Raw genomic sequence first — 25311 nt, forward strand, 5'->3', positions numbered from 1 at the left:
TTCTGAAGCGTGATCATCGAACAATCAAGCGTTTCATTCAAAATAGTCAACAGGGTCGCAAGAAGCGTGTGAAAAAACCAAGGCGCAAAATAACTGCCCATGAACTGAGAAAAGTCAAGCGTGCAGCTGCCACGATGCCACGTGCCACCAGTTTGGCCATATTTCAGAGCTGCAACATCACTGGAGTGCCCAAAAGCACAAGGTGTGCAATACTCAGAGACATGGCCAAGGTAAAAAAGGCTGAAAGACGACCACCACTGAACAAGACACACAAGCTGAAACGTCAAGACTGGGTCAAGAAATATCTCAAGACTGATTTTTCTAAGGTTTTATGGACTGATGAAATGAGAGTGAGTCTTGATGGGCCAGATGGATGGGCCCGTGGCTGGATTGGTAAAGGGCAGAGAGCTCCAGTCCGACTCAGACGCCAGCAAGGTGGAGGTGGAGTACTGGTTTGGGCTGGTATCATCAAAGATGAGCTTGTGGGGCCTTTTCGGGTTGAGGATGGAGTCAAGCTCAACTCCCAGTCCTACTGCCAGTTCCTGGAAGACACCTTCTTCAAGCAGTGGTACAGGAAGAAGTCTGCATCCTTCAAGAAAAACATGATTTTCATGCAGGGCAATGCTCCATCACACGCGTCCAAGTACTCCACAGCGTGGCTGGCAAGAAAGGGTATAAAAGAAGGAAATCTAATGACATGGCCTCCTTGTTCACCTGATCTGAACCCTATTGAGAACCTGTGGTCCATCATCAAATGTGAGATTTACAAGGAGGGAAAACAGTACACCTCTCTGAACAGTGTCTGGGAGGCTGTGGTTGCTGCTGCACGCAATGTTGATGGTGAACAGATCAAAACACTGACAGAATCCATGGATGGCAGGCTTTTGAGTGTCCTTGCAAAGAAAGGTGGCTATATTGGTCACTGATTTGTTTTTGTTTTGTTTTTGAATGTCAGAAATGTATATTTGTGAATGTTGAGATGTTATATTGGTTTCACTGGTAATAATAAATAATTGAAATGGGTATATATTTTTTTTTTGTTAAGTTGCCTAATAATTATGCACAGTAATAGTCACCTGCACACACAGATATCCCCCTAACATAGCTAAAACTAAAAACAAACTAAAAACTACTTCCAAAAATATTCAGCTTTGATATTAATGAGTTTTTTGGGTTCATTGAGAACATGGTTGTTGTTCAATAATAAAATTAATCCTCAAAAATACAACTTGCCTAATAATTCTGCACTCCCTGTAGTATGAGCTTTGCATGTCTCCTAGTTCAGCCTAAGCTGCTCTGCTATAGCTACCTTTATCAGCCTAAGCTGTTAGAACACTACTAATCTACTAATAAGGGATAACTGGACCTGGCACAAGGTGTAAGTACCATCAGGTACCCACTATAAGCCAGGCCAACCTCTTACAGTCCCCAACTTATTTTACTATAAATTAACACTCCAGTTTCAGGGGCTTGATAGAAGTTTGGAGGAGGAACCTCTGCCTAAGTTGAGGTGGGGCTGGTATGGGTTGATAGAGGATGACATCTTTCCCAGATAGTTGAAAGATGGAGGGTAGCTACTGGTGCTCCTGGAGGAAACCTTGGTGAACTATTTATGCAAGTTTAAACGTGATGTGCTCCGCTACCCAAATTTACCACTCCAAATACTGATAAAAGATAGGAAGAGGAGCATACAAAACTGGGAGCAATATGGTATAGCAGAAGTTGGTGACATATACGAGACAGGGGTATTGAAACACTTTGCATAAATTACAGAGATGTTTTAGGTCCCTGTGGTAATATTTTAAACATATGATGCCCTGGTCAGAGCAGTGTTAAAACAATTGGGACACACAGTCACAGCAGGGCCCAACGGCAGTCACACACCTCAGAAAGTATTGGACATAGGGACAACTAGGTAAGCAATTACACGTTTGTATATATAGGGCCATCCAAGAAGACCTTGACTGGGATCTTAGTCAGTTAGGACTAAAAGGAGCACAGGATCTGGAGACAGCCATTAAACACAAAGAATGGGAGAGTGAGATGGAGTACCCTACTAAGGTTTCCAGAGGTGCATGTTTTAAACTACAATAAATTCTCTTTCTACATAGTACATGCTAGACCTGGCAACCTTGGTGTGATTTCTCCTGCCTTTTTCGCCTCTCCTTCCCATGTTCTGACTGTGTGCTGGACTCTGTTTTTGCTGGTTTTGATACTCTGGGCAATTTACCACTGTTGATCAGTGCTAAAAGTACAAGTGCTCCCAGTGTAAAATGTATGTGTAATTGGCTTTTCCATGATTGCCACATTTGATTTACTAATAAGCCCCTTGTAAGGTGCACTAGAAGTGCCCAGGGCCAGTAAATCAAATGCTACTAGTGGGCCCGCAGCACTGATTGTGCCACCCACATGAGTAGCCCTGTAAATATGGCTCAGACCTGCCACTGCAGTGTCTGTGTGTGCAGTTGTAAACTGGCATTTCGACCTGGCAAGTGTGTGCACTTGCCAGGTCCAAACCTTCCCATTTTTGTAAATGTAAGGCACACCTAAGGTAGGTTACCACCATGGACAGGGTGCAGTGTATGTTACAGGTGGGGCATGTACTGGTGTGTTTTACATGTTCTAACAGTGAAATACTGCCAAACTTGTTTTTCACTAATGCAAGGCCTAGCTCTCTCATAGGTCAACATGGGGACTGCCTTTAAATATCTTTTAAGTTCAGTTTCCGTTTGGGAGCAGATTGAGATTTGGAGTCTGGGGTCTCTGAACTCACAATTTAAAAATACATCTTCTGATAAAGTTGTTTTTTAGATAGTCAGTTTGAAAATGCCACTTTTAGAAAGTGGGCATTTTCTTGCTTAAACCTTTCTGTGACTGTGCCTGTTTGTGTGTTACCTGTCTGGGTCAGACTGACAGGTGGAGTGTTTGTGAATCGCCACTAGACAGTGACAAAGGGAGCTCTGGTGTAGCCTGCATATCCTGATGGGCCATCTGGGCTAGAGTGGAGGGAGGAGTGGTCACTTACACTGAATGGGCTGCGTCTGCCCTCACACAATGCAGTCTCCAACCCCCTGCAGTGGGTCTGGAGCCACGCCTGAGGAAGGCAGGATCTTGTGAACAACAGAGACTTTTTTAAAAAGTTTGCTTACTTCAAAGGCAGAAAGATTTTCAGATTGCTTCTGGAACCAAGAGGAACTTCTGCCACGGAGAAGAGCTGGAGAGCTGAAGAACGAGTACTTCCCCTTTGCCTGTGCTTTGCTGGGTCAGCCTGCAGTTACTGCTTCTGGCTGAAAGAGGATAAAGACTGGGCTTTTTGGTATATTCCTCCTTGGAAAGAATCTCCAGGTGCATGGATTGAGGTTGCCTCCTATTTTGAAGTCTCAGAGCCATCAAAGACTTCCTCTCTCAGCAATTTGACTCTCTGCTGAGACTTCTGCCCTGCCAAGTGGTGCCTTATCCAGTTCCGGGGCCCTTGAAAGGTGAAGCTGGTAGAACAAGGACCGAAATCCATGCATCGAAAGATGTGCGGGGAAAATTAGATGCACCACCTGCAACGCAGCTATAAAAATGATGCACCGCCAGCCTTGCAGCTAAAATCAACTCATCACCTGCATCACAGCTAGAGAGACAACGCAACACCCTCTTGCGGCTCCTGAAAACAACGCAAACCCCACATAGCATGGTTTTCCATCACTGTGCGGCTGGATTTCTCATGCATCATCGATGGGTGTCAAAATCATCGTGAACCTGCACGAATCTGAGGTGCCCCATCTGGAAATTGACATATTGCTCTATTGTGGGAGGGGAAAACGGCACATCGAGTACCTGACCGGAGAAGAAACAATGCACTGTTTCACTTGTGAGTAAGGAATCAACCTATCGCTGACTTTTGTGACGCACACTCGCCCATGCAGCTTTATTTTTTATGCAAACCAGGTACTTTGTGTAAAAACAATGTTTCCATTGTTTTCTATGGTTTAAAACTTCATATCTGGACTTGTGTATGTTGGATTTTTGTCATTTTGCTCTTGTTTGATTTAGATACATTTTGCCCATTTTTCTAAACAAGTGTGGCGACAATTTTGTAGTGTTTTCACTGTATTACTGTGTGTGGTGGTCCAAATATTTTACATATTGCATTTGAGATAAGCCTGACTGCTTGTGCCAAGCTACCAAGGGGGTAAGCAGGGGATGTCTTATGAGTGTAACTCCCTTACCCTGACTAGAGTGAGGGTCCCTGCTTGGACAGAGTGCAAACTGTCTGTCAACCAGATCCCCTATTTCTAACAGTAAATATTTGAACCAAAGAGCACAGACGTCTTATATCCCATGGCGGATAGACGATGCACATGTTGAACATGCCTGATGCTGTTTTTTTCACATAACTTTGACTTGCTCAATAATAGACAATACTGGGGCAAGGTGAGAAAATGGGGCTGGGTGACAGGATAATTAATCAGAGTGCTCGGGTCAAAAATGGAAATATCATATCAGACCCTGTTGAGATTTGAAGAAGCATGGGCAAAGGTGCCCTCTGTCACCCATGCTGCTTGCAATGGGTATAGAATCTTGGCCGATCCACTTTCATGTATGACGGGCCTACCTTTGGAAACTAGTATTGATGGGGCTGATCACATTACATCATTGTATGCAGACTAGGTCCTGACTTATCTGAGGAGTGCCATTAGGCAATCCCATGTGCGATCGAGAAGCTTGAGGAATTTAGCAGAGTCTTCAGCCTTACATGAAACTGAAGTAAAACTTGTGTGCTCCCGTGTGCACCCTCTCACCAAGCATGACTACTGTCAGCTTGCATGGCTGTAGAGCACTGACATATGTAACAGCAATAAAGGTTACAATGGCAAAGTAGACCTTTTTACCTGTCCTTCCAGGGGTAGTTCCCTATGACCTCTTGCACCTATGTATTCAAACTGTCCTGCCAGTCCACTCAAAGAGGTACTTATCCCAATGTGGATCCATTTTAGGATGCGCGGGTTCAGGAGTTTAGCTTAGCCTCGGCTTGCAGGATTTTGCCCATTTTACCTAGAATACATGCTCTGTTTTATTAATCTTCTTCTATTCATTTATTTACAGCATCTGGCACAATGGACGGTGCTGCCTTCACAAGTCATTCTGCGTTCGAGGATCCTGTACACTTCTGCTCCGTGGGTCCCTCTGCTAATCTTTAAATTCACCTACTGCCTGCCGAAGTGAAATGCTTTTTTGGTCTCAATCTCCATTGACAACATCTGAGGCAATAATTATTGTTATTTTGACCATTGGCTTTTTAAGCAAAAATATACAAAGTGTGATACCAAACTGCCTTTCAATTCGGCCTGTCTGCCGGCCTGTTTTGCTTGTCACTATTGATATTTCATCTCTTATGTGTGATTTTAACCTTGCTTTTAGAATTTTAGTTTAGAGCATTTTTAGTCTTTGGACTTTGTGCCCTTGTTTTATCAATAGGGAAGGGTTTCGTTGATCCATTTTAGTTTGTTTGTGTACAGGAGTTTAGCTAAGCCTCGGGTTGTAGGCCTGTGCCATTTTTATCTATAAAACATGCTCTTTATTATTATTTATCCTTTATTCATTTTAACAGTACTTGCAGTTCCTGCATTTTACAAGAAATGTTTTTATGTTATAAACAGTTGCCATTCCGTGAAAGAGCCATTATCAGTAATGTACATATTAAATTGTCAATATGTCCATCTGTTTCACAGAATATGAATGTGAGGCTTTTTATTTGCACATACAATCTAACGCTTAGGTAAATACCCACTTCAGGATGTCTGCATGTACAATAACATGGGCTTTATATAAACTGTAGGAGGCTGGCCTGGTTTGTAGTGGGTAACTAAAGTACTTACATCTTATACCAGGTCCAGTTATCCCTTATTAGTGAAATGTAGGCAGCGTCTAGCAGCTTAGGCTGTCTAGGGGTGGCTGTAGCAGAGCAGCCTAGGCTGAACTAGGAAACATGCAAAGATCTTGCAATACCACTATAGTCATACAGTACTTATACACAATAAAAGACAACACTCAGGGGGTCATTCCGACTTTGGCGGGCGGCGGAGGCCGCCCGCCAAAGTTCCCCCGTCAGAAGACCGCTCCGCGGTCACAGGACCGCGAGGGTCATTCCGACTTTCCCGCTGGGCCGGCGGGTGATCTCCAAAAGATCGCCCGCCGGCCCAGCGGGAAAGCCCCTGCAAAGAGGAAGCCGGCTCCGAATGGAGCCGGCGGATTTGCAGGGGTGCGACGGGTGCAGTGGCACCCATCGCGTTTTCAGACACTGAAAATCTTTGGGGGGCCCTGGTAATGGGCCCCTGCACTGCCCATGCCAGTGGCATGGGCAGTGCAGGGGCCCCCAGGGGCCCCACGACACCCGTTCCCACCAGCCTGGTTCTGGCGGTGAAAACCGCCAGAAACAGGCTGGCGGGAAGGGGGTCGGAATCCCCATGGCGGCACTGCAAGCAGTGCCGCCATGGAGGATTCCCTGGGCCAGGGGTAAACCGGCGGGAAACCGCCGGTTCCCCTTTTCTGACCGCGGCTTTACCACCGCGGTCAGAATTGCCCAGGAAGCACCGCCAGCCTGTTGGCGGTGCTTCCGCTGCCCTCTGCCCTGGCGGTTTTAAACCGCCAGGGTCAGAATGAGGGCCTCAGTGTTTCCAAAAATAAAGGTACTTTATTTTAGTGACACAAGGCCAAAAATATCTTAGAGGCAATACTCCTTCTTGAGGTAAGTATTATACAAAATATATACACTAGTAACCAAAATCAGGTAAGTAAACAATCATAGAATAGTGCAAACAGTAGAAAATACAATAGATTACAATAGGACTAGGGGCAACACAAACCATATACTAAAAAAGTGGAATGCAAATGTCGAATTCCCTCCTAAGCAAGTGTAGTGTGTAGAGGGGCGCTGGGAATGTAGGAAAACACCAAAGATAAGTAAAGTACCCGACCCCAGAGCCCAGTAAAGCAGGAGTAAAGTACAGCAACTTTCCTCAGAACACACTACAAGTCTTAATGAAGAATTATGCAAGAACCAAGCAAGACTGCAAGCAACTAACAATGGATTCCTGAACCAGAAGACCTGTGGAGAGAGGAGACCAAGTCCAGAAGACGATGAAGAGTCCAGGAGGAACAGGAGCCCCTGCCCACCTGGAAGAAGGTGCAAGAGTGGATTCTCCGGTTGGAAGAAAAGTACAGAAATGCACCAAAGAAGATAACTGTGTGTCACTGCTAGGTGCAAGAGATGTCCCACGCTGACTTGTTGGATGCAGGCTGTTTGCATTGCTGGATTCCGCCAACAAGACTTGGTTCACGCAAATATGCGGTTTGCATCAAGGAGGAGCTTCCTGGACCCAGGAGGGGCTGAGGAGAAAGAGGGGGCTCTCAGCACTTCAGAGAGGCCTCAGAAGACCAGGCAGCACTGACAGGAGTCCCAGAACATGGGGACAAAGAAGTTGCAAAGTGCAGTCATCGTAGCACTACACAGGAGGATCCCCCGCCGCTGAAGATCAACTCAGAGAACTGTGCATCACAGGATGGAGTGCTGGGGACCTGAGCTACGCTGTGCACAAATAACTTTTGGAAGAAGTGCACAGAAGCCCAAGGAGCTGCAGAATATGTGGTGCACAGGAGTACTGTTGCTGCACGGGGAGGCAAGCTCTTACCTCCACCAAATTTGGACAGCTGGACCTTTGGAAAGTCTGGGTCACTTTGGTCCACCGCCTGTGTTCCAGGGATCACGCTTGTCAACAGGAGAGGATTCCCAGAGTACCGGTTGTCATCACAGAGAGGTGCTTACTGAAGCAGGGAAATGACTATGTTACTCCATGGGGAGATTCCTTCGGTTCTTCTGGTGCAGGGTGAAGTCAGGCAGTCCTCAGAGTGTGCACACCTTGGAAACTGTTGCAATTGCTCGCTGAAGCTGAAGTTGCAGGTCCCAGATTCTTCCTGGATACTTTATTGCAGTTAGAGCAATTCCTGGAGCAGTCTGCGGTTGATCCAATGGTCAGAAGCTGATGCAGAGGATGGAGAGGATTCATGGAGGAATCTTGCAAACCGAATCTGAGGAAACACCCAGAGGAGAGACTCCAAATAGCCGAGATGTGGATTGCCTACTGTAGGAAAGTACCATCTTGCCTGGCATGTTACCCCCATAGTTCACTGTATATATGTTGTTTTAGTTGTATGTGTCACTGGGTCCCTGCCAGCCAGGGCCCCAGTGCTCATAAGTGTGCCCTGTATGTGTTCCCTGTGTGATGACTAACTGTCTCACTGAGGCTCTGCTAACCAGAACCTCAGTGGTTATGCTCTCTCTTTGCTTTCCAAATTGTCACTAACAGGCTAGTGACCAATTTCACCAATTCACATTGGCATACTGGAACACCCTTATAATTCCCTAGTATATGGTACTGAGGTACCCAGGGTATTGGGGTTCCAGGAGATCCCTATGGGCTGCAGCATTTCTTTTGCCACCCATAGGGAGCTCTGACAATTCTTACACAGGCCTGCCACTGCAGCCTGAGTGAAATAACGTCCACGTTATTTCACAGCCATTCACCACTGCACTTAAGTAACTTATAAGTCACCTATATGTCTAACCTTCACCTGGTGAAGGTTGGGTGCAAAGTTACTTAGTGTGTGGGCATCTTGGCACTAGCCAAGGTGCCCCCACATCGTTTAGGGCAAATACCCCAGACATTGTGAGTGCGGGGACACCATTACACGCGTGCACTGTACATAGGTCACTACCTATGTATAGCGTCACAATGGTAACTCCGAACATGGCCATGTAACATGTCTAAGATCATGGAATTGTCACCCCAATGCCATTCTGGCATTGGGGAGACAATTCCATGATCCCCCGAGTCTCTAGCACAGACCCGGGTACTGCCAAACTACCTTTCCCGGGGTTTCACTGCAGCTGCTGCTGTTGCCAACCCCTCAGACAGGTTTCTAAACCCTAACCGTGACCCTTGCAGCTAGCAAGGCTTGTTTGTGGTCTTTCTGCGTGGGAACACCTCTACAAGCTTCTTCACGACGTGGGACATCCATCTTCCAAAGGGGAAGTTCCTAGTCCTCTTCGTTCTTGCAGAATCCACAGATTCTACCATCCGGTGGCAGCTTCTTTGCACCCACAGCTGGCATTTCCTGGGCATCTGCCCACTCCCGACTTGAGTGTGAGTCTTGGACTTGGTCCCCTTGTTCCACAGGTACTCTCATCTGGAAATCCACCTTTGTTGCATTGCTGGTGTTGGTCTTCCTTGCAGAATTCCCCTATCACGACTTCTGTGCTCTCTGGGGAACTTAGGTGCACTTTACACCTACTTTTCAGGGTCTTGTGGTGGGCTATTTTTCTAACCTTCATTGTTTTCTTACAGTCCCAGCGACCCTCTACAAGCTCACATAGGTTTGGGGTCCATTCGTGGTTCGCATTCTACTTTTGGAGTATATGGTTTGTGTTGCCCCTATACCTATGTGCTCTCATTGCAATCTATTGAGACTGTACATTGCTTGCATTACTTTCTATTGCTATTACTGCATAATTTTGGTTTGTGTACATATATCTTGTGTATATTTCTTATCCTCATACTGAGGGTACTCACTGAGATACTTTTGGCATATTGTCATAAAAATAAAGTACCTTTATTTTTAGTATATCTGTGTATTGTGTTTTCTTATGATATTGTGCATATGACACCGGTGGTATAGTAGGAGCTTTGCATGTCTCCTAGTTCAGCCTAAGCTGCTCTGCTATAGCTACGTTCTATCAGCCTAAGCTGCTAGAAACACCTCTTCTACACTAATAAGGGATAACTGGACCTGGTACAGAGCTGGATTCCTATGCCTGCACCAGATGCAGTCCACCCCCTCCTTTCTACGGACAGGAGCTTCGGAGGCTTTAGCAATTAGGGTACCTTTCCATAGGATCCTCTTCACTTCACCCCTCCGGCTGCTACATTGCTTTCTGGGTGGTGCTAGGAGGCTTAGCCGTCAGTGGCTTCGTCAGCCTGAACTCTTGTGCATGGTTGCAGCAAAACCCACTCTCCTGCTTACCTATGTTAGGAGCTGGCTAAAATGAATGTGTTCTGTTAATCATAATGTTCTTTAGGATTCTTTATATTATTGCTGTATGCACAGCTTATGCATTATAGGTAGGTTTACAGGCCGATCCAATGGTTTCAGAACTCAAAATTAACCAAGAAAGTGTGTCCAGAATAGGGGACGTCTGACAATACCTCTGCAATCATTTGTAGTGTGCCAAGACATTGCTTGTGATAATACCTCTTTGGTAATTCGGCAACACCGAGGTAAACACGACAGCATTCCTGTATTTCCTGGGGCTGATACAAGCCAGGTAGCAGGGGCTGACCTACGTTTGCTACTTGGGATGGAGCTATGCTCCCCTGGACTGTGGTCTCTATAGGCACTTTAAACCCATTCAAGCTGTTTGAATATTGCATCATGTGTATGTTGCCCTGATGTTGTATGATTAATCAAACTGGCAGCTAGACTAGGTTGTATCCTCACAGGCCACTCTTGAATCACCTGTACGTTAACTCACTACCTTGTTTCTTAACCTTCTTTCATCAGAAACCATGCTCAATCTCTTGCTTCACTGGATCTGCATGAAGAGCTCGCATTTATGCAATTCTGGTGGGATTGGTTGCTCTATGGGATATCAGTGCTAAGATTGGCACATTTACTCAACCCCAAACCGGTAAACCTTGACTTTGTGTGCTACCCCAACTTTATCTTTATTTAATATGGCCAACATTCCTTAACAAAGTTATTCTTTAGACAAGAGACACCGTCCCTTTGCTCATTACCTTCATCCGCATTGCCAACATCCTCCTGTCACGCAGCTTCTGAGCGCCCAGCTTCATACTTTGCTGCCAAGGTGACATATTACTGGTCTAGATATGATAGATAATGAAAATCAGTCTCAGTCCAAGTTTGTCTTTTGCAAACATTGCATTAAAGAATTTAAATACTACCAACATTTATGTATTGTATTTTGCACATTCATTTTACCACTAAAGAAGGTATCTGTTAAAGAATCACTAATGTTTCAGTACTTGGATAAGTCAGCTGAGTTTTTAACTACACACAACTTACAACACATTCAATAGACTGAAATAAAACATAAATGTTTGCACAAAATTGCCTAACCTTCACATAGGACCATCAGCAACGTTTCCGACCACAAAACCAGGAGTAAAACTAAACTCACTATAGAAGGTAGGAAAACCGTAATGATCCCTAAAAGAAGAGCGAGAAGTGGTGAATCATCAAGGTAAATCTACTATAATCTTGTCAGACCTTCTTCCAATTCTTAATGCAAGGTATCACCAGGAGAACAGCTCTCCGACAGTACTAATGTGTAATGAAGCGAGGACAGGAGGATACCAAAAGATTTATCAGGCCTGCCATTATGAAACTGGTTTCTACCATGGGACAATAGTTCATGTTTGGTTTGTGCAGGTACGTACTGACACTCACATTATAGCCTTTTATTTTATTGTAGCAATGTCTGGTAAATATGCTATGTAATTTTATGAGCCTTTATCACTTTGTCCTACAGTAGATAAAGAACATGTACATGGAAGTGCACCAGAAGTGGTCCCTTAATACCTAAATGTTGGCACTTTCATTATAGAAAGATGTGCTTATTATTGGGGCCCAACGGTTTAGATTTTCGAACAAATAGCACTACACATCCAAAACAATTATGACATAGGCCCTCATTATGATGACGGCGGGGTACCGCACTGATGGTCGACAGAAGACTGCCAGAGCGGCGAAGCCCCTGCCAGCCGTATAACGATGTTTCCGCGTCCCAGCCTAGCAGGAAACAGGGCCTTTACATTGACGCCGGCTCCAAATGGAGCCAGCGCCAATGTGTCAGTGCGGCGGGTGCAGCAGCACCCGCCGTGCATTTCGTGCATTTCGCTGCGTATTTCGGGCAGTGAAATGCACGGCTGGGCTGTGCATGGGGGCCCCTGTACTGGGGCCCCTGCACTGCCAGGCATACTCATGGGCAGTGTAGGGGCCCCAGGGGGGCCCTGAGTCACCCATTTCTCCAGCATTTCCCTGGCGGTGTAAAACCGGAAGGAAAAGGCTGGCGGAATAGTACTCATAATCCGCAGGGCAGCGCTGCTTGCAGTGCTGTCCTGTTGGATCTGAAACGCCGCCACAGCCCGGCTGCTTGGTGGCGGGAGCATGGCGGTGATAGCATTTCCACCATGGCGGTTCCATCACGGTCATAATAGGGCAGGCAGACCACCACTACCACGGTGGTCAACCTGCCACTGTGAGTCTGGGTGTCCATGGACCGCCAGATTCATAATAAGGGGCCATAATTCTGCCGTGGACAACTTCGTGAGTGTTTCCTTTTTTGGCACTTCATTTATGATACTTCTTGTCCATTTACAATTTAACTATAACACATCTGATTGTTTTGAACACGGCCTGGACAAAGTGATGAACGGTTTGGGCAGCAAACTGTGGATAATCTAAACAGCAATACTGCTAGGATTTAATTTTCATATTTGAACAGAGTAGTTCCTTTTAACACTTTACGAAGTTGTAGAGTTACAAGCAAACGGTGTAAGATTATTAGTAGACTGTCCTCTCCACACAGAAATCAGTATTTTCCAGGGAAAGGGAAACTTGTGAATAAATTCGTCTCGCAGAGATCGGAAATGCCATTACCAGACAGAACACATGATGATATATAATGGGCATATATTACAACATTTCGAAACAGGAATGAGGGAGATAATGAAAAATTGAAGAAATGTACTTTTCCCTTTGACTAACATTAAAACAGAGGACATTTTAGGTGGGATACAACAACAATAAAGCCATATTTGGCTTTCAAAGTTGGGTGCCTCATGCTTATACTGTTGGCATGTATGAATTATTAATTTCCATTTTTGCAAAAGTGGTCGCCGAGGTGGCTTTTCTCCAATAAGAGACCACTCAGAGCCTGTTTGGGATTCACAGTCTGAGTTTAACCTGGGCATTGATAGGAGAAACATTTTGATGGAGGAAAAGGACACCATCTAAAGACGGCTGACATCTATGACAGATCACTTTTGGTGATGCTTGACATGTAGTCCTCATTTGCACTTTGTGCAACTTTTACATCAGATGACTACTTGAGGGCTATAACATTTTGAAGGAGAAAGAGTAAGCTTTTGTGCCACTGACTGCCAAAGGACCAAGGAATTACTATTGTTAGCTCTTATTTCCGTGTCTCTCAAAAGGAAATCATTGAGAAGGCAAACAGAAGCCATTATGCTGTGGCGAGGCTGGCAGCAGAGGTTCCACTCCCATACCACATGTCCAAACCATCACAACATTAACACTGCAATAACTTCTGTATCCCAGGCAAGAAGTAGTCAAGCAAATGAGGCACAGCCATACCACCCTTCTTCAGAAAGGTTAATAGAAGTGGATAGAAGATTATCTGTGCAGGGGCCGGAAAAAGTGAGGTTTGTACCAGGCAAACCGAGGCTTTCATTACGAGTATGCCAAACAACGGGCCTCGTTTTCACCACCCCACCCATGTGTTTTGTTTACCAGAGCTACTGGTAACTCTAAAATGTCGAAAATCCTGGATATTAGGAGTTGGAGCCTACATCACACACCACAGCCATTTGCTGGGCAGCAGACACAAGCCCTTTATCCCTTACCTTATTTTTAAGGTCCTCCATCCGACTCTGATGCAGTTTTTTAACACCCTGCTCCATACTGCACTTCCACGAAAGCGTCTCCCTTGGCTAGACATAACAAATAATGAAAATATTACTGAAACGTACTTCATAATCACGTCTCCTGTGAATGTTCTAATAATAGGACGTCAGGTGGTGGCTCGCCCCACAAGAGGTTGACAACAAACGCAGTAGACTAAGTAAAACATATATCTTTCCAAATATTAATTGAACCATCACTTAGGAGCATTTGGTATTTTTCTGACCACCATGAAGATATTGCTCTGAGGACCAGTTTATCTCGAAGTATAATAGCATGCTGCTATGATATCTTAAAGAAGAGCAACATTTGGGAATCCATTTAGACAAGTTTACTGTAACTTCAAAATTCATTCATATTCTAAGTAGTAACAGGGCCACTGCTAGGATTTTTTCTTTTAGTGGCATGTCGCCCCCCGAAGAATAATTCGAAATCTGTTTCAACTAAACCTTCTACACCCTCGGCGGTGGAGAAATGAGAAGGTTTAGTTGAAACAGATTTGGAATTATTCTTCATAAACGATTTCCGAGGAAACTTTGTGACAAATAGAACATTTCACCACAATTCAGAAGTGAATATTATTTAAAGACAATTTTACACGGGGTTCGGAAGTTGGGTCTTCCTTGAGTAAATTAATGGAGCTAGTAGGGTCTTTTTTGCACATTGATACGAACTGGACACACTTTGAAGAACAATAGAATAGCATATCATAAACATCATGTTTAACACAGATCAATAACTCCAATTGATGTCTGTAGCGCGTTTTTCTCAAACCAAGACACATTTACTTTGTTTGAAAGCTAACGTCTGAAAATAAGTAAATTGTTTTTCACCTTGCTTTCTGTATTTGGTGCACCATATCTATCCTGGACTTGACTTTAACGAATGAGTGCAGTCTTGGAATGATAGGCTTTATTTTCTTCTATTAACCAATTCATTTGACAACAATGTTTTGTAAGGGGGAAATTCAAGGACTCTGCATATGGTGTCCAACTGATAAATTCAGTTCAATGTCTATGTTAACTTTACAGGGAGAAATGGTCTGATTTTTGGGTGCAAATCCAATTTTTCAATTCACAAAAGGTGAATTTGCAATTGTATAGTGATTTATTCACCTGTAATATTAAATCTGTAACTTGTAATAATATTATGAATAATATTGCTCCCATAACCGTTAAAACGTACTACGAATAAGGGTTTATGTAAGATCCATAACACAATACATGCAGTAAACCTATACAATATTGCAATAGAAAAAAAAAAAGCATACTTTAAATTACATGTTAGAGCAATCATATGTTATAGAGTACGCAAAATGAAAACAAGTTACAGTTTTCACAACAGTGGAGTCCAAGGATACTTACCTTATTATTGTGATCATACTTTATATAATAATTTAATAGGCTCGTAATTACGTGATTGCTATACTTGCATTACTGGACTGATGTGTTCAGTCGACGGGAACTGGGAGGTAAGCAGATGTTTTAGAGTTGGAGTGTCTTGCAGAGTTTGTGCATCGACCCATTTGTGGGCAATCATACATTTTTCTACAACCCTTTTACACTTGGTGTAAAAGTGGAGCTATTACCACCAACAGGCTGGCGGTACATACCTCCACTATTATGTCATTGCCAAACCGCCAAGTCAACACACCGACTGCCACGGCAGTAACAACCGCCGGGCTGGAGACTACAGTCTCTAGCCTGGCAGCCGTCACTGGTATTTTGACCCTGCCCACCGCCATGGTTTCCGTGGTTTCTGTACCGCCAGGGACACCATGGGGGTAGGCACTATCAGTGCCAGGGAATTCCTTCCCTGGCACTGATAGGGGTCTCCCATGCCTCCCTCCCCCTCCCAAGAGTTCTTCCCCACCCTCCCTCTCCTGCCCCCCCACATATACACATACACACGCACATAAATGCACACCCATAAACACATGCTTACACACATTCACCCACGCATGCATACATTCATACACACTCACAGCAACACTCATGAACATACATCCAGGCACACACGCAATCAAACGATGTAGGAAAGTACCATCTTGCCTGGCATGTTACCCCCATATTTCACTGTATGTATGTTGTTTTAGTCCTTGTGTCATTGTGACCCTGCCAGGCAGGGCCCCAGTGCTCATAGTATGTGCCCTGTATGTGTTCCCTGTGTGGTGCCTAACTGTATCACAGAGGCTCTGCTAACCAGAACCTCAGTGTTTATGCTCTCTCTGCTTTCTAAAATTGTCACTGCAGGCTAGTGACTAATTTTACCAATTCTCATTGGCACACTGGTACACCCATATAATTCCCTTATATATATATATATATATATATATATATAGTACCTTATACATGGTATAGTACCTTATATATGGTACCTAGGTACCCAGGGTATTGGGGTTCCAGGAGATTCCTATGGGCTGCAGCATTTCTTTTGCCACCCATAGGGAGCTCAGACAATTCTTACACAGGCCTGCCACTGCAGCCTGAGTGAAATAACGTCCACGTTATTTCACAGCCATTTTCACTGCACATAAGTAACTTATAAGTCACCTATATGTCTAACCCTCACTTGGTGAAGGTTCGGTGCCAAGTTACTTAGTGTGTGGGCACCCTGGCACTAGCCAAGGTGCCCCCACATCGTTCAGGGCAAATTCCCCAAAGTTTGTGAGTGCGGAGACACCATTACACGTGTGCACTGCACATAGGTCACTACCTATGTGTAGTGTCACAAAGGTAACTCCGAACATGGCCGTGTAACATGTCTAAGATCATGGAATTGTCCCTTCAATACCATTCTGGTATTGGGGGGACAATTCCATAATCCTCCGGGTCTCTAGCACAGAACCCAGGTCCTGCCAAACTGCCTTTCCGTGGTTTGCACTGCAACTGCTGCTGCTGCCAACCCCTCAGACAGGATTCTGCCCTCCTGGGGTCTGGGCAGCCCACTCCAAGGTAGGCAGAACAAAGGATTTCCTCTGAGAGAGGGTGTTACACCCTCTCCCTTTGGAAATAGGTGTGAAGGGCTGGGGTGGAGTAGTCTCCCCTAGCCTCTGGAAATGCTTTGATGGGCACAGATGGTGCCCATCTCTGCATAAGCCAGTCTACACCGGTTCAGGGATCAACCAGCCCTGCTCTGGCACGAAACTGGACAAAGGAAAGGGGAGTGACCACTCCCCTGACCTGCACCTCCCAGGGGAGGTGCCCAGAGCTCCTCCAGTGTGTCCCAGACCTCTGCCGTCTTGGAATCAGAGGTGTTAGGGCACAATGGACACCTCTGAGTGGCCAGTGCCAGCAGGTGACGTCAGAGACCCCTACTGATAGGTTCTTGCCTCTCTTGGTAGCCAAACCTCCTTTCTTGGTAGCCAAACCTCCTTTTCTGACTATTTAGGGTCTCTCCTCTGGGCTATTCCTCAGATAACGAATGCAAGAGCTCACCAGAGTTCCTCTGCACTTCCCTCTTCGACTTCTGCCAAGGATCGACCGCTGACTGCTCCAGTAATCCTGCAAAACCGCAACAAAGTAGCAAGAGGACTACCAGCAACATTGTAGCGACTCATCCTGCCAGCTTTCTCGACTGTTTCCTGGTGGTGCATGCTCTGAGGGCTGTCTGCCTTCACCCTGCACTGGAAGCCAAGAAGAAATCTCCCGTGGGTCGACGGAATCTTCACCCCGGCTAACGCAGGCACCAAAAGACTGCATCACCGGTCCTCTGGGTCCCCTTTCATCCTGACGAGCTTGGGCCCTGGAACACAGGAGCTGGGTCCAAGTGTCTCCCACAGTCCAGTGGGCCTTCTGTCCAAATTTGGTGGAGGTAAGTTCTTGCCTCCCCAAGCCAGACAGCAAGCATGTGTACTGCGTGATTTGCAGCTGCTCCGGCTTCTGTGCACTTCTCCAAGGATTCCTTTGTGCACAGCCTAGCCTGGGTCCCCAGCAGTCCGTCCTGCAGTGCTCAACCCACTGAGTTGGACTCCAACGTCATGGGACCCTCCTTTTGTGACTCTGAGTTCACAGAACTTCCAAGTGCCTGCTCTAGTACTTCTGCTGGTGCTGCCTGCTTCTGCAGGGGCTCTCTGAGTTGCTGAGCACCCCCTCTGTCTCTTCCTCCAAGGGGCGACATCCTGGTCCTTCCTGGTCCCCAGCAGCACCCAAAAACCTCTACTGCGACCCTTGCAGCCAGCATGGCTTGTTTGCGATATTTCTGCATGGAAACACTTTTGCAACATCCAGCACGCCATGGGACATCTTCCATCCAACTGAGAAGTTCCTAGGCCTTTTCATTGTTGCAGAATCTTCAGCTTCTTACACCTGGAGGCAGCCCTTTTGCACCTTCATCTGGGGTTTCCTCGGCTCCTGCCCCCCCCCCCGGACACTATTGCGACTCTTGGTCTTGGTCCCCTTCCTTTTCAGGTCCTCAGGTCCAGGAATATGTCTTCAGTGTTTTGCTGGTGCTTGTGGGTCTTGCAGAATCCCCCTATCACGACTATTGTGTCTTTCTGGGATAGTAGGGTAACTTTACTCCTACTTTCTAGGGTCTTGGGGTGGGGTATTTTGGACACCCTTACTGTTTTCACACAGTCCCAGCTACCCTCTACAATCTCCCATAGGTCTGGGATCCATTCATGATTCACATTCCACTTTTGGAGTATATGGTTTGTGTTGCCCCTAGACCTATGTTTACCTATTGCATCCTATTGTGATTCTACATTGTTTTCACTACTTTTCTTACTGTTACTTACCTGTTTTGGGTCTGTGTACATATAACCTGTGTATATTACTTACCTCCTAAGTGAGGGTATTCTCTGAGATACTTTTGGCATATTGTCACTAAAATAAAGTACCTTCATTTTTAGTAACTGAGTATTGCGTTTTCTTATGATATAAGTGGTATAGTAGGAGCTTTGCATGTCTCCTAGTTCAGCCTAAGCTGCTTTGCCATAGCTACCTTCTATCAATCTAAGCTGCTAGAAACACCTCTATTCTACTAATAAGGGATAACTGGACCTGGCACAGGGTGTAAGTACCACAAGGTACCCACTATAAGCCAAGCCAGCATCCTACAAGGAGGAAAGAAAAACAAAGGGAAACATTGTTTAGGGCAAAATCACAGGGGTGACGATTGAGAGAAGAAATTGAAATGAAGGAATTCTAGAATGTAAAATGTAAGGGGAAAGGTTTGTGTGATGACAAGAGTCATCAGAGGAGGGATTGTTGGAGAATGATCTTTAAAATCAATATTAACATGAAAAGCTTGCAATATATTCTGTAATGAAGCTGCATAGAAATGTGTTAATGTAGGAAATAATGCACACGTCTGAAATGTGCCCACGGGGAGTAGCCACCAAAGTATACGAAGACTAATGAAACTTATTAATGATGAATTAATAATGTACTAACGTATGGATTTGTTTTAGCATATTATGATTAAAGTCATGTATTGGGGTTTTGCTAAATTAATCACTAGGCCTTAGTTAGCGAGGGTCTGGGCCTAGCTGCCTGGTCTCATATTAAACTGTACTGTGCTGCTTTCCTGAAGGACACAAAGCTGTACTTTTCCAGAATCTAGAGATATGTGTGTGTAGCCGTAGTAAATTCTTTCTCATGGGACCCGACTTCCTTAAGGAGACATTCTTGCTGAATGCAACAGTGTAATTCGTAACAGGTACAAGGCTGTCTGGAGTAGGAGAAAACAATGGGACTACTGACTGTAGTGTAAAGTGTAACTTTTCTTACCTGACATTCCCACCAATGAAGACGTCAATTAACTGAGCCAATCAACTGCATGAGAACTGTGTTTTGTGGAACATTCTGCAGCGCACATAGAAAGAGCAAAATGCTATGGATGATTGCTTGTCTGCAAGAAGGTGTCCTGTCCTGCACATAAACAATTATTCCAAAATGATGCTTTTGTACTTCTATGTGTGCTACATGTTGCAGCACACATAGAAGTGCCAAATCACCATTATAGATTGTTTATGTGCTGGAAGGGACACCTTCCTGCACATAAACAATCTATGCCCTCAATGCGGACAACCTTGCACTATGGTGCAGGGTTGCCAGTGTTGGTGCAGGCAACTTAATTAAGCACCAGCACAGGTGGAAACGCAGGGGTGTCACATATTCCTGTAAATACGGCGTGTTCTTGAGTTTCAAAAGTGGGGCATTGTGGCGCTACTATTTATGGCACAGCACTGCACCACTTTGGAATAAATCAGGGCCTTGGTTTCAGAGCCCTACCAAACAGGAAAGCAAAAGGATGGCACACTTGCAAAGGGCACACGATTGATCACGTAACCAGGCGGAAACGTGGAGAAAGCCAGAATAATTGACATGGCAGGAGTATATAGCATTTGAAAGCCATGCAGAAGACTTTCCTCCTATTAATTTATTTAAAGTTTGAGGATCGTGGAGTGGTATGAAATAATCACACTCCTTGACTCCCTCAACATTTAATTATTATGATTTTGAGAACATTTCAGATGTTTCTTAGTCTTCAAAATACATTCTTTGTTAGTACCACAAGTACCACAATACCAGCGTAGATATGGAAGATGCATTTCATTATTTGGTCTATGGGACACAGTAATGCTGAAAAACTGCATGCATCTTATTAACATGCAGAAAATATAAGCAGAGCTGTGGCTCAGCTACAGTGCCGCAATGTGGTTATACTTTTTGACTCTGTCGTCTGAGTGCTGGCTGTATCAAATCATGCTACACTACTTGTTGAAAAACTATACAGTATTTAACAAGAGGACAATCATTGCCCAGGAGCATGAGACATCAATTACGGCTGCAGGTTTTTAAAGGTTATGTATGGAGGCAGCCTTTTAGGAATCATATATTTGGACATTTGATTACAAAGGATATATCCTTGCTACACTGTCCCTGTCACTTCTTTTTAAATAAATTGGACTCAGATGATGATGTCAGTGCCAATCACACTTTTCTATATAGAAAACAGTTTTGTAAAAGCAGCACTGGCTCTTTTAAGGAATATGGGTAGGTTTTAAAAAATGTTTTCCATTTTGGAATGCAGTCATATGGATAGCTGTGTGCTGTCCCTTGCAGACCGCCACCCACGAGATTGGCACCAGTCACAGAGGGTCGCATATTGACACCTGCCTAATAAATATTAATCAGGCAGGCCACTCTGCAACCACCTGCGATTCAGCCTTTTGTGACCTGACATAGTAGTACATAGATTGGTTTGCAAAAATGCCATTCAATTTGTAAAAGAAAAGTCAATGCACAACTTACAACCACTTCTTATGACTGGAATAATATATCAGGTCCCCAACTTGCTTATAGAGATGGATGCCAATTGTGCTCACTCCTTTTTTGTTGTCATACCTAGAGGCAAGTTTCTGTTGAAATCTGCATAATGCATAATAATACATATTTAAGGTGTTTAAACAGCAGCAAGGTATACAGTGAAGTATGTCTGCTATGTGCACATTTACTAGTCAATCAAGTTGTGCATACTGCTTGCTACTTAGCCTGTCACCGGTGTAGGAAGCTGGCCTGGCTTGTGGTGGGTACCAGAGGTACTTACACCTTGTGCCAGGTCCAGTTATCTCTTATTAGTGTAGAAGAGGTGTTTCTAGCAGCTTAGGCCGATAGAAGGTAGCTATGGCAAAGCAGCTTAGGCTGAACTAGGAGACATGTAAAGCTCCTACTACACCACTGGTGTCATATGCACAATATCATAAGAAAACACAATACACAGAAGTACTAAAAATAAAGGTACTTTATTTTTATGACAATATGGCAAAAAAGTATCTCAGTGAGTACCCTCAGTATGAGGATAAGATATATACACAAGATATATGTACACAAACCAAAATTATGCAGGTAATAGCAAGAAAAGTAATGCAAGCAGTGTAAAATTACAGTAGATTGCAATAAGATCACATAGGTATAGGGGCAACACAAACCATATACTCCAAAAGTGGAATGCGAACCACAAATGGACCCCAAACCTATGTGAGCTTGTAGATGTCGCTGGGACTGTAAGAAAACAGTGAGGGTTAGAAAAATAGCCCATCCCAAGACCCTGAAAGGTAGGTGTAAAGTGCACCTACTACCCCCAGAGAGCACAGAACTTGTGATAAGGGGGATTCTGCATGAAGAACAAACACCAGCAATGCAACAACAGTGGATTTCCGGACCTGAGTACCTGTAAGACAAAGGGACCAAGTCCAATATTCGCGACAGTGTCGAGAGCCCAGGAAATGCCAGCTGGATGGAAGAAGCTTGGAGTTCTACAAGAAAGAAGATTGCTAGGGTCTTCTTCTTTGGAAGACGGATGTCCCACATTGCGATGAAGCTTGCAGAGGTGTTTACCACAAAGGAAGACCGCAAACAAGCCTTGCTAGCTGCAAGGGTCGTGGTAGAGGTTTTTGGGTGCTGCTGTGGCCCAGGAGGGACAAGGATGTCGCCACTTGGAGGAGGAGACAGAGGGGGCGCACAGCAACTCAGGAAGCTCTCACAGAAGCAGGAAGCACCCGCAGAAGTACCTGAACAGGCACTTGGAAGAAGAGTGAACCAGAGTCCATGCGAAGTCACAAAAGGGAGTTCCACGACGCCGGAGGACAACTCAGAAGGTTGTGCACTGCAGGTTAGAGTGTCGGGGACCCAGGCTTGGCTGTGCACAAAGGAAATCCTGGAAGAGTGCACAGGAGCCGGAGCAGCTACAAATCATGCACAACCCAGCAATGCAGTCTAGCGTGGGGAGGCAATGACTTACCTCCACCAAACTTGGACTGAAGAGTCACTGGACTGTGGGAGTCACTTGGACAGAGTTGCTGAGTTCCAGGGACCACGCTCATCGTGCTGAGAGGGGACCCAGAGGACCAGTGTTGCAGTCTTTTGGTGCCTGCAGTTGCAGGGGGAAGATTCCGTCGACCCACAAGAGATTTCTTCAGAGCTCCTGGTGCAGAGAGGAGGCAGGCTACCCCCAGAGCATGCACCACCTAGAAACAGTCGAGAAAGCCGGCAGGATGAAGCGATACAAGGTTGCTAGTAGTCGTCTTGCTACTTTGTTGCGGTTTTGCAGGCGTCCTGAGCAGTCAGCGGTCGATCCTTTGGTAGAAGGTGAAGAGGGAGATGCAGAGGAACTCTGATGAGCTCTTGCATTCGTTATCTGGTTAGATCCCCAAAGCAGAGACCCTAAATAGCCAGAAGAGGAGGTTTGGCTATCTAGGAAGGAGGATTGGCTACCAAGAGAGGTAAGAGCCTATCAGAAGGAGCCTCTGATGTCACCTGCTGGCACTGGCCACTCAGAGCAGTCCAGTGTGCCACAGACACCTCTGTTTCCAAGATGGCAGAGGTCTGGGACACACTGGAGGAGCTCTGGGCACCTCCCCTAGGAGGTGCAGGTCAGGGGAGTGGTCACTCCCCTTTCCGTTGTCCAGTTTCACGCCAGAGCAGGGCTGGGGGATCCCTAAACCGGTGTAGACTGGCTTACGCAGAGATGGGCACCATCTGTGCCCATCAAAGCATTTCCAGAGGCTGGGGGAGGCTACTCCTCCCCAGCCTTCACACCTATTTCCAAAGGGAGAGGGTGTTACACCCTCTCTCAGAGCAAATCCTTTGTTCTGCCTTCCTGGGTCAGGGCGGCCTGGACCCCAGCAGGGCAGAAACCTGTCTGAGGGGGGTGGCAGCAGCAGCAGCTGCAGTGGAGACTCCGGAAAGGCATTTTGGCAGTACCCCGGTTCTGTGCTAGAGACCCAGGGGATCATGGAATTGTCCCTCCAATGCCATAATGGCATTGGGGTGACAATTCCATGATCTTAGACATGTTACATGACCATCTACAGAGTTACCATTGTGATGCTGTACATAGGTAGTGACCTATGTACAGTGCACACGTGTAATGGTGTCCCCGCACTCACAAAGTCCGGGGAATTTGCCTTGAACGATGTGGGGTCACCTTGGCTAGTGCCAGGGCTCCCACACACTAAGTAACTTTGCACCTAACCTTCTCCAGGTGAAGGTTAGACATATAGGTGACTTATAAGTTACTTAAGTGCAGTGGTAAATGGCTGTGAAATAAAGTGGACGTTATTTCACTCAGGCTGCAGTGGCAGGACTGTGTAAGAATTGTCAGAGCTCCCTATGGGTGGCAAAAGAAATGCTGCAGCTCATAGGGATCTCCTAGAACCCCAATACCCTGGGTACCTCAGTACCATATACTAGGGAATTATATGGTGTACCCGTATGCCAATGTGAATTGGTAAAATTAGTCACTAGCCTGTTAGTGACAAATTTGGAAAGCAGAGAGAGCATAACCACTGAGGTTCTGGTTAGCTTAGCCTCAGTGAGACAGTTAGGCATCACACAGGGAACACATACAGGGCACATACTTCTGAGCACTGGGGCCCTGCCTAGCAGGGTCCCAGTGACACATAGACGAAAACAACATATATAAAGTGAAATATGGGGGTAACATGCCAGGCAAGATGGTACTTTCCTAGACAACCCGCCCGCCCCCAAACGAAGGACATTAAGACTAGCCATGACCTGATGAGTCTTCATTGCCTAAGTGGAAATATCTAAAGAGTCCATCTGCATTGGAGTGGGTACTCCCAGGTCTATGTTCCACTGTATAGTCCATTCCCTGTAGAGATATGGACCACCTCAACAATTTAGGGTTTTCTCCTTTCATTTGTTTTAGCCAAAGTAGAGGTTTGCGATCTGTCTGAACAATAAAGTGAGTGCCAAACAGGTATGGCCTCAACTTTTTCAATGCCCAGACCACAGCAAAGGCCTCCCTCTCAATGGCAGACCAACGCTTTTCTCTAGGGGTCAACCTTCTGCTGATAAAAGCAACTGGTTGATCCTGGCCCTCAGAATTCAGCTGTGATAAGCATGCCCCTACCCCTAATTCAGATGCATCAGATTGAACAATGAAGTTCTTGGAGTAACATGGGCTTTTTAGGACAGGTGCAGAGCACATGGCCTGTTTGAGCTCCTCAAAAGCTTTCTGGCAGCTAGCTGTCCATTATACCTTTTTAGGCATCTTCTTACTTGTGAGATCATTAACAGGGGCTGCAATGGAGCCATAGTTTTTTATGAATCTCCTGTAATAGCCAGTGAGGCCTAAGAAGGCTCTCACCTGGGTCTGTGTTGTAGGGGGAACCCAATCCATGATTGTCTGTTTTTTCCCTTGCAGTGGCGCAATCTGTTCTCCACCTACCAGGTGTCCCAGATAAACCACCTTTCCCTGCCCTATCTGGCACTTTGAGGCCTTGATAGCGAGGCCTGCCTTTTGCAAGGCCTCCAAAACTTTCCAAAGGTGGACCAGGTGCTCATCCCAAGTGGAGCTAAAGACAGCTATATCATCTAGATATGCTGCACTAAAAGCCTCCAACCCTTGCAGGACTGTGTTCACCAACCTCTGAAAAGTGGCAGGTGCATTTTTCAAACCAAAGGGCATCACTGTAAATTGGTAGTGCCCTCCTAAAGTTGAAAATGCAGTTTTAGGTTTAGCATCCTCAGGCAATTTGATCTGCCAATACCCTGCAGTCAAATCAAAGGT

At 45.5% G+C, this 25311-nt stretch overlaps 1 protein-coding gene across 1 annotated transcript in view; it reads right to left on the minus strand.

Annotated features, from left to right (window-relative positions):
• The window catches only part of LOC138283576 (uncharacterized), a 267761-nt gene that overhangs the window by 219529 nt on the left and 22921 nt on the right, over positions 1-25311 (minus strand). The window contains exons 2-3 of the mRNA XM_069221514.1: positions 13713-13799; positions 10842-10928 (exon numbers count right to left, since the gene is read on the minus strand). Of these exons, the coding sequence (XP_069077615.1) occupies positions 10842-10928; positions 13713-13799 (174 nt within the window). The remainder of the gene's footprint in view (positions 1-10841; positions 10929-13712; positions 13800-25311) is intronic.

Source organism: Pleurodeles waltl, chromosome 3_1 (genome assembly GCF_031143425.1).
Source record: "Pleurodeles waltl isolate 20211129_DDA chromosome 3_1, aPleWal1.hap1.20221129, whole genome shotgun sequence".
Taxonomy (NCBI): domain Eukaryota; kingdom Metazoa; phylum Chordata; class Amphibia; order Caudata; family Salamandridae; genus Pleurodeles; species Pleurodeles waltl.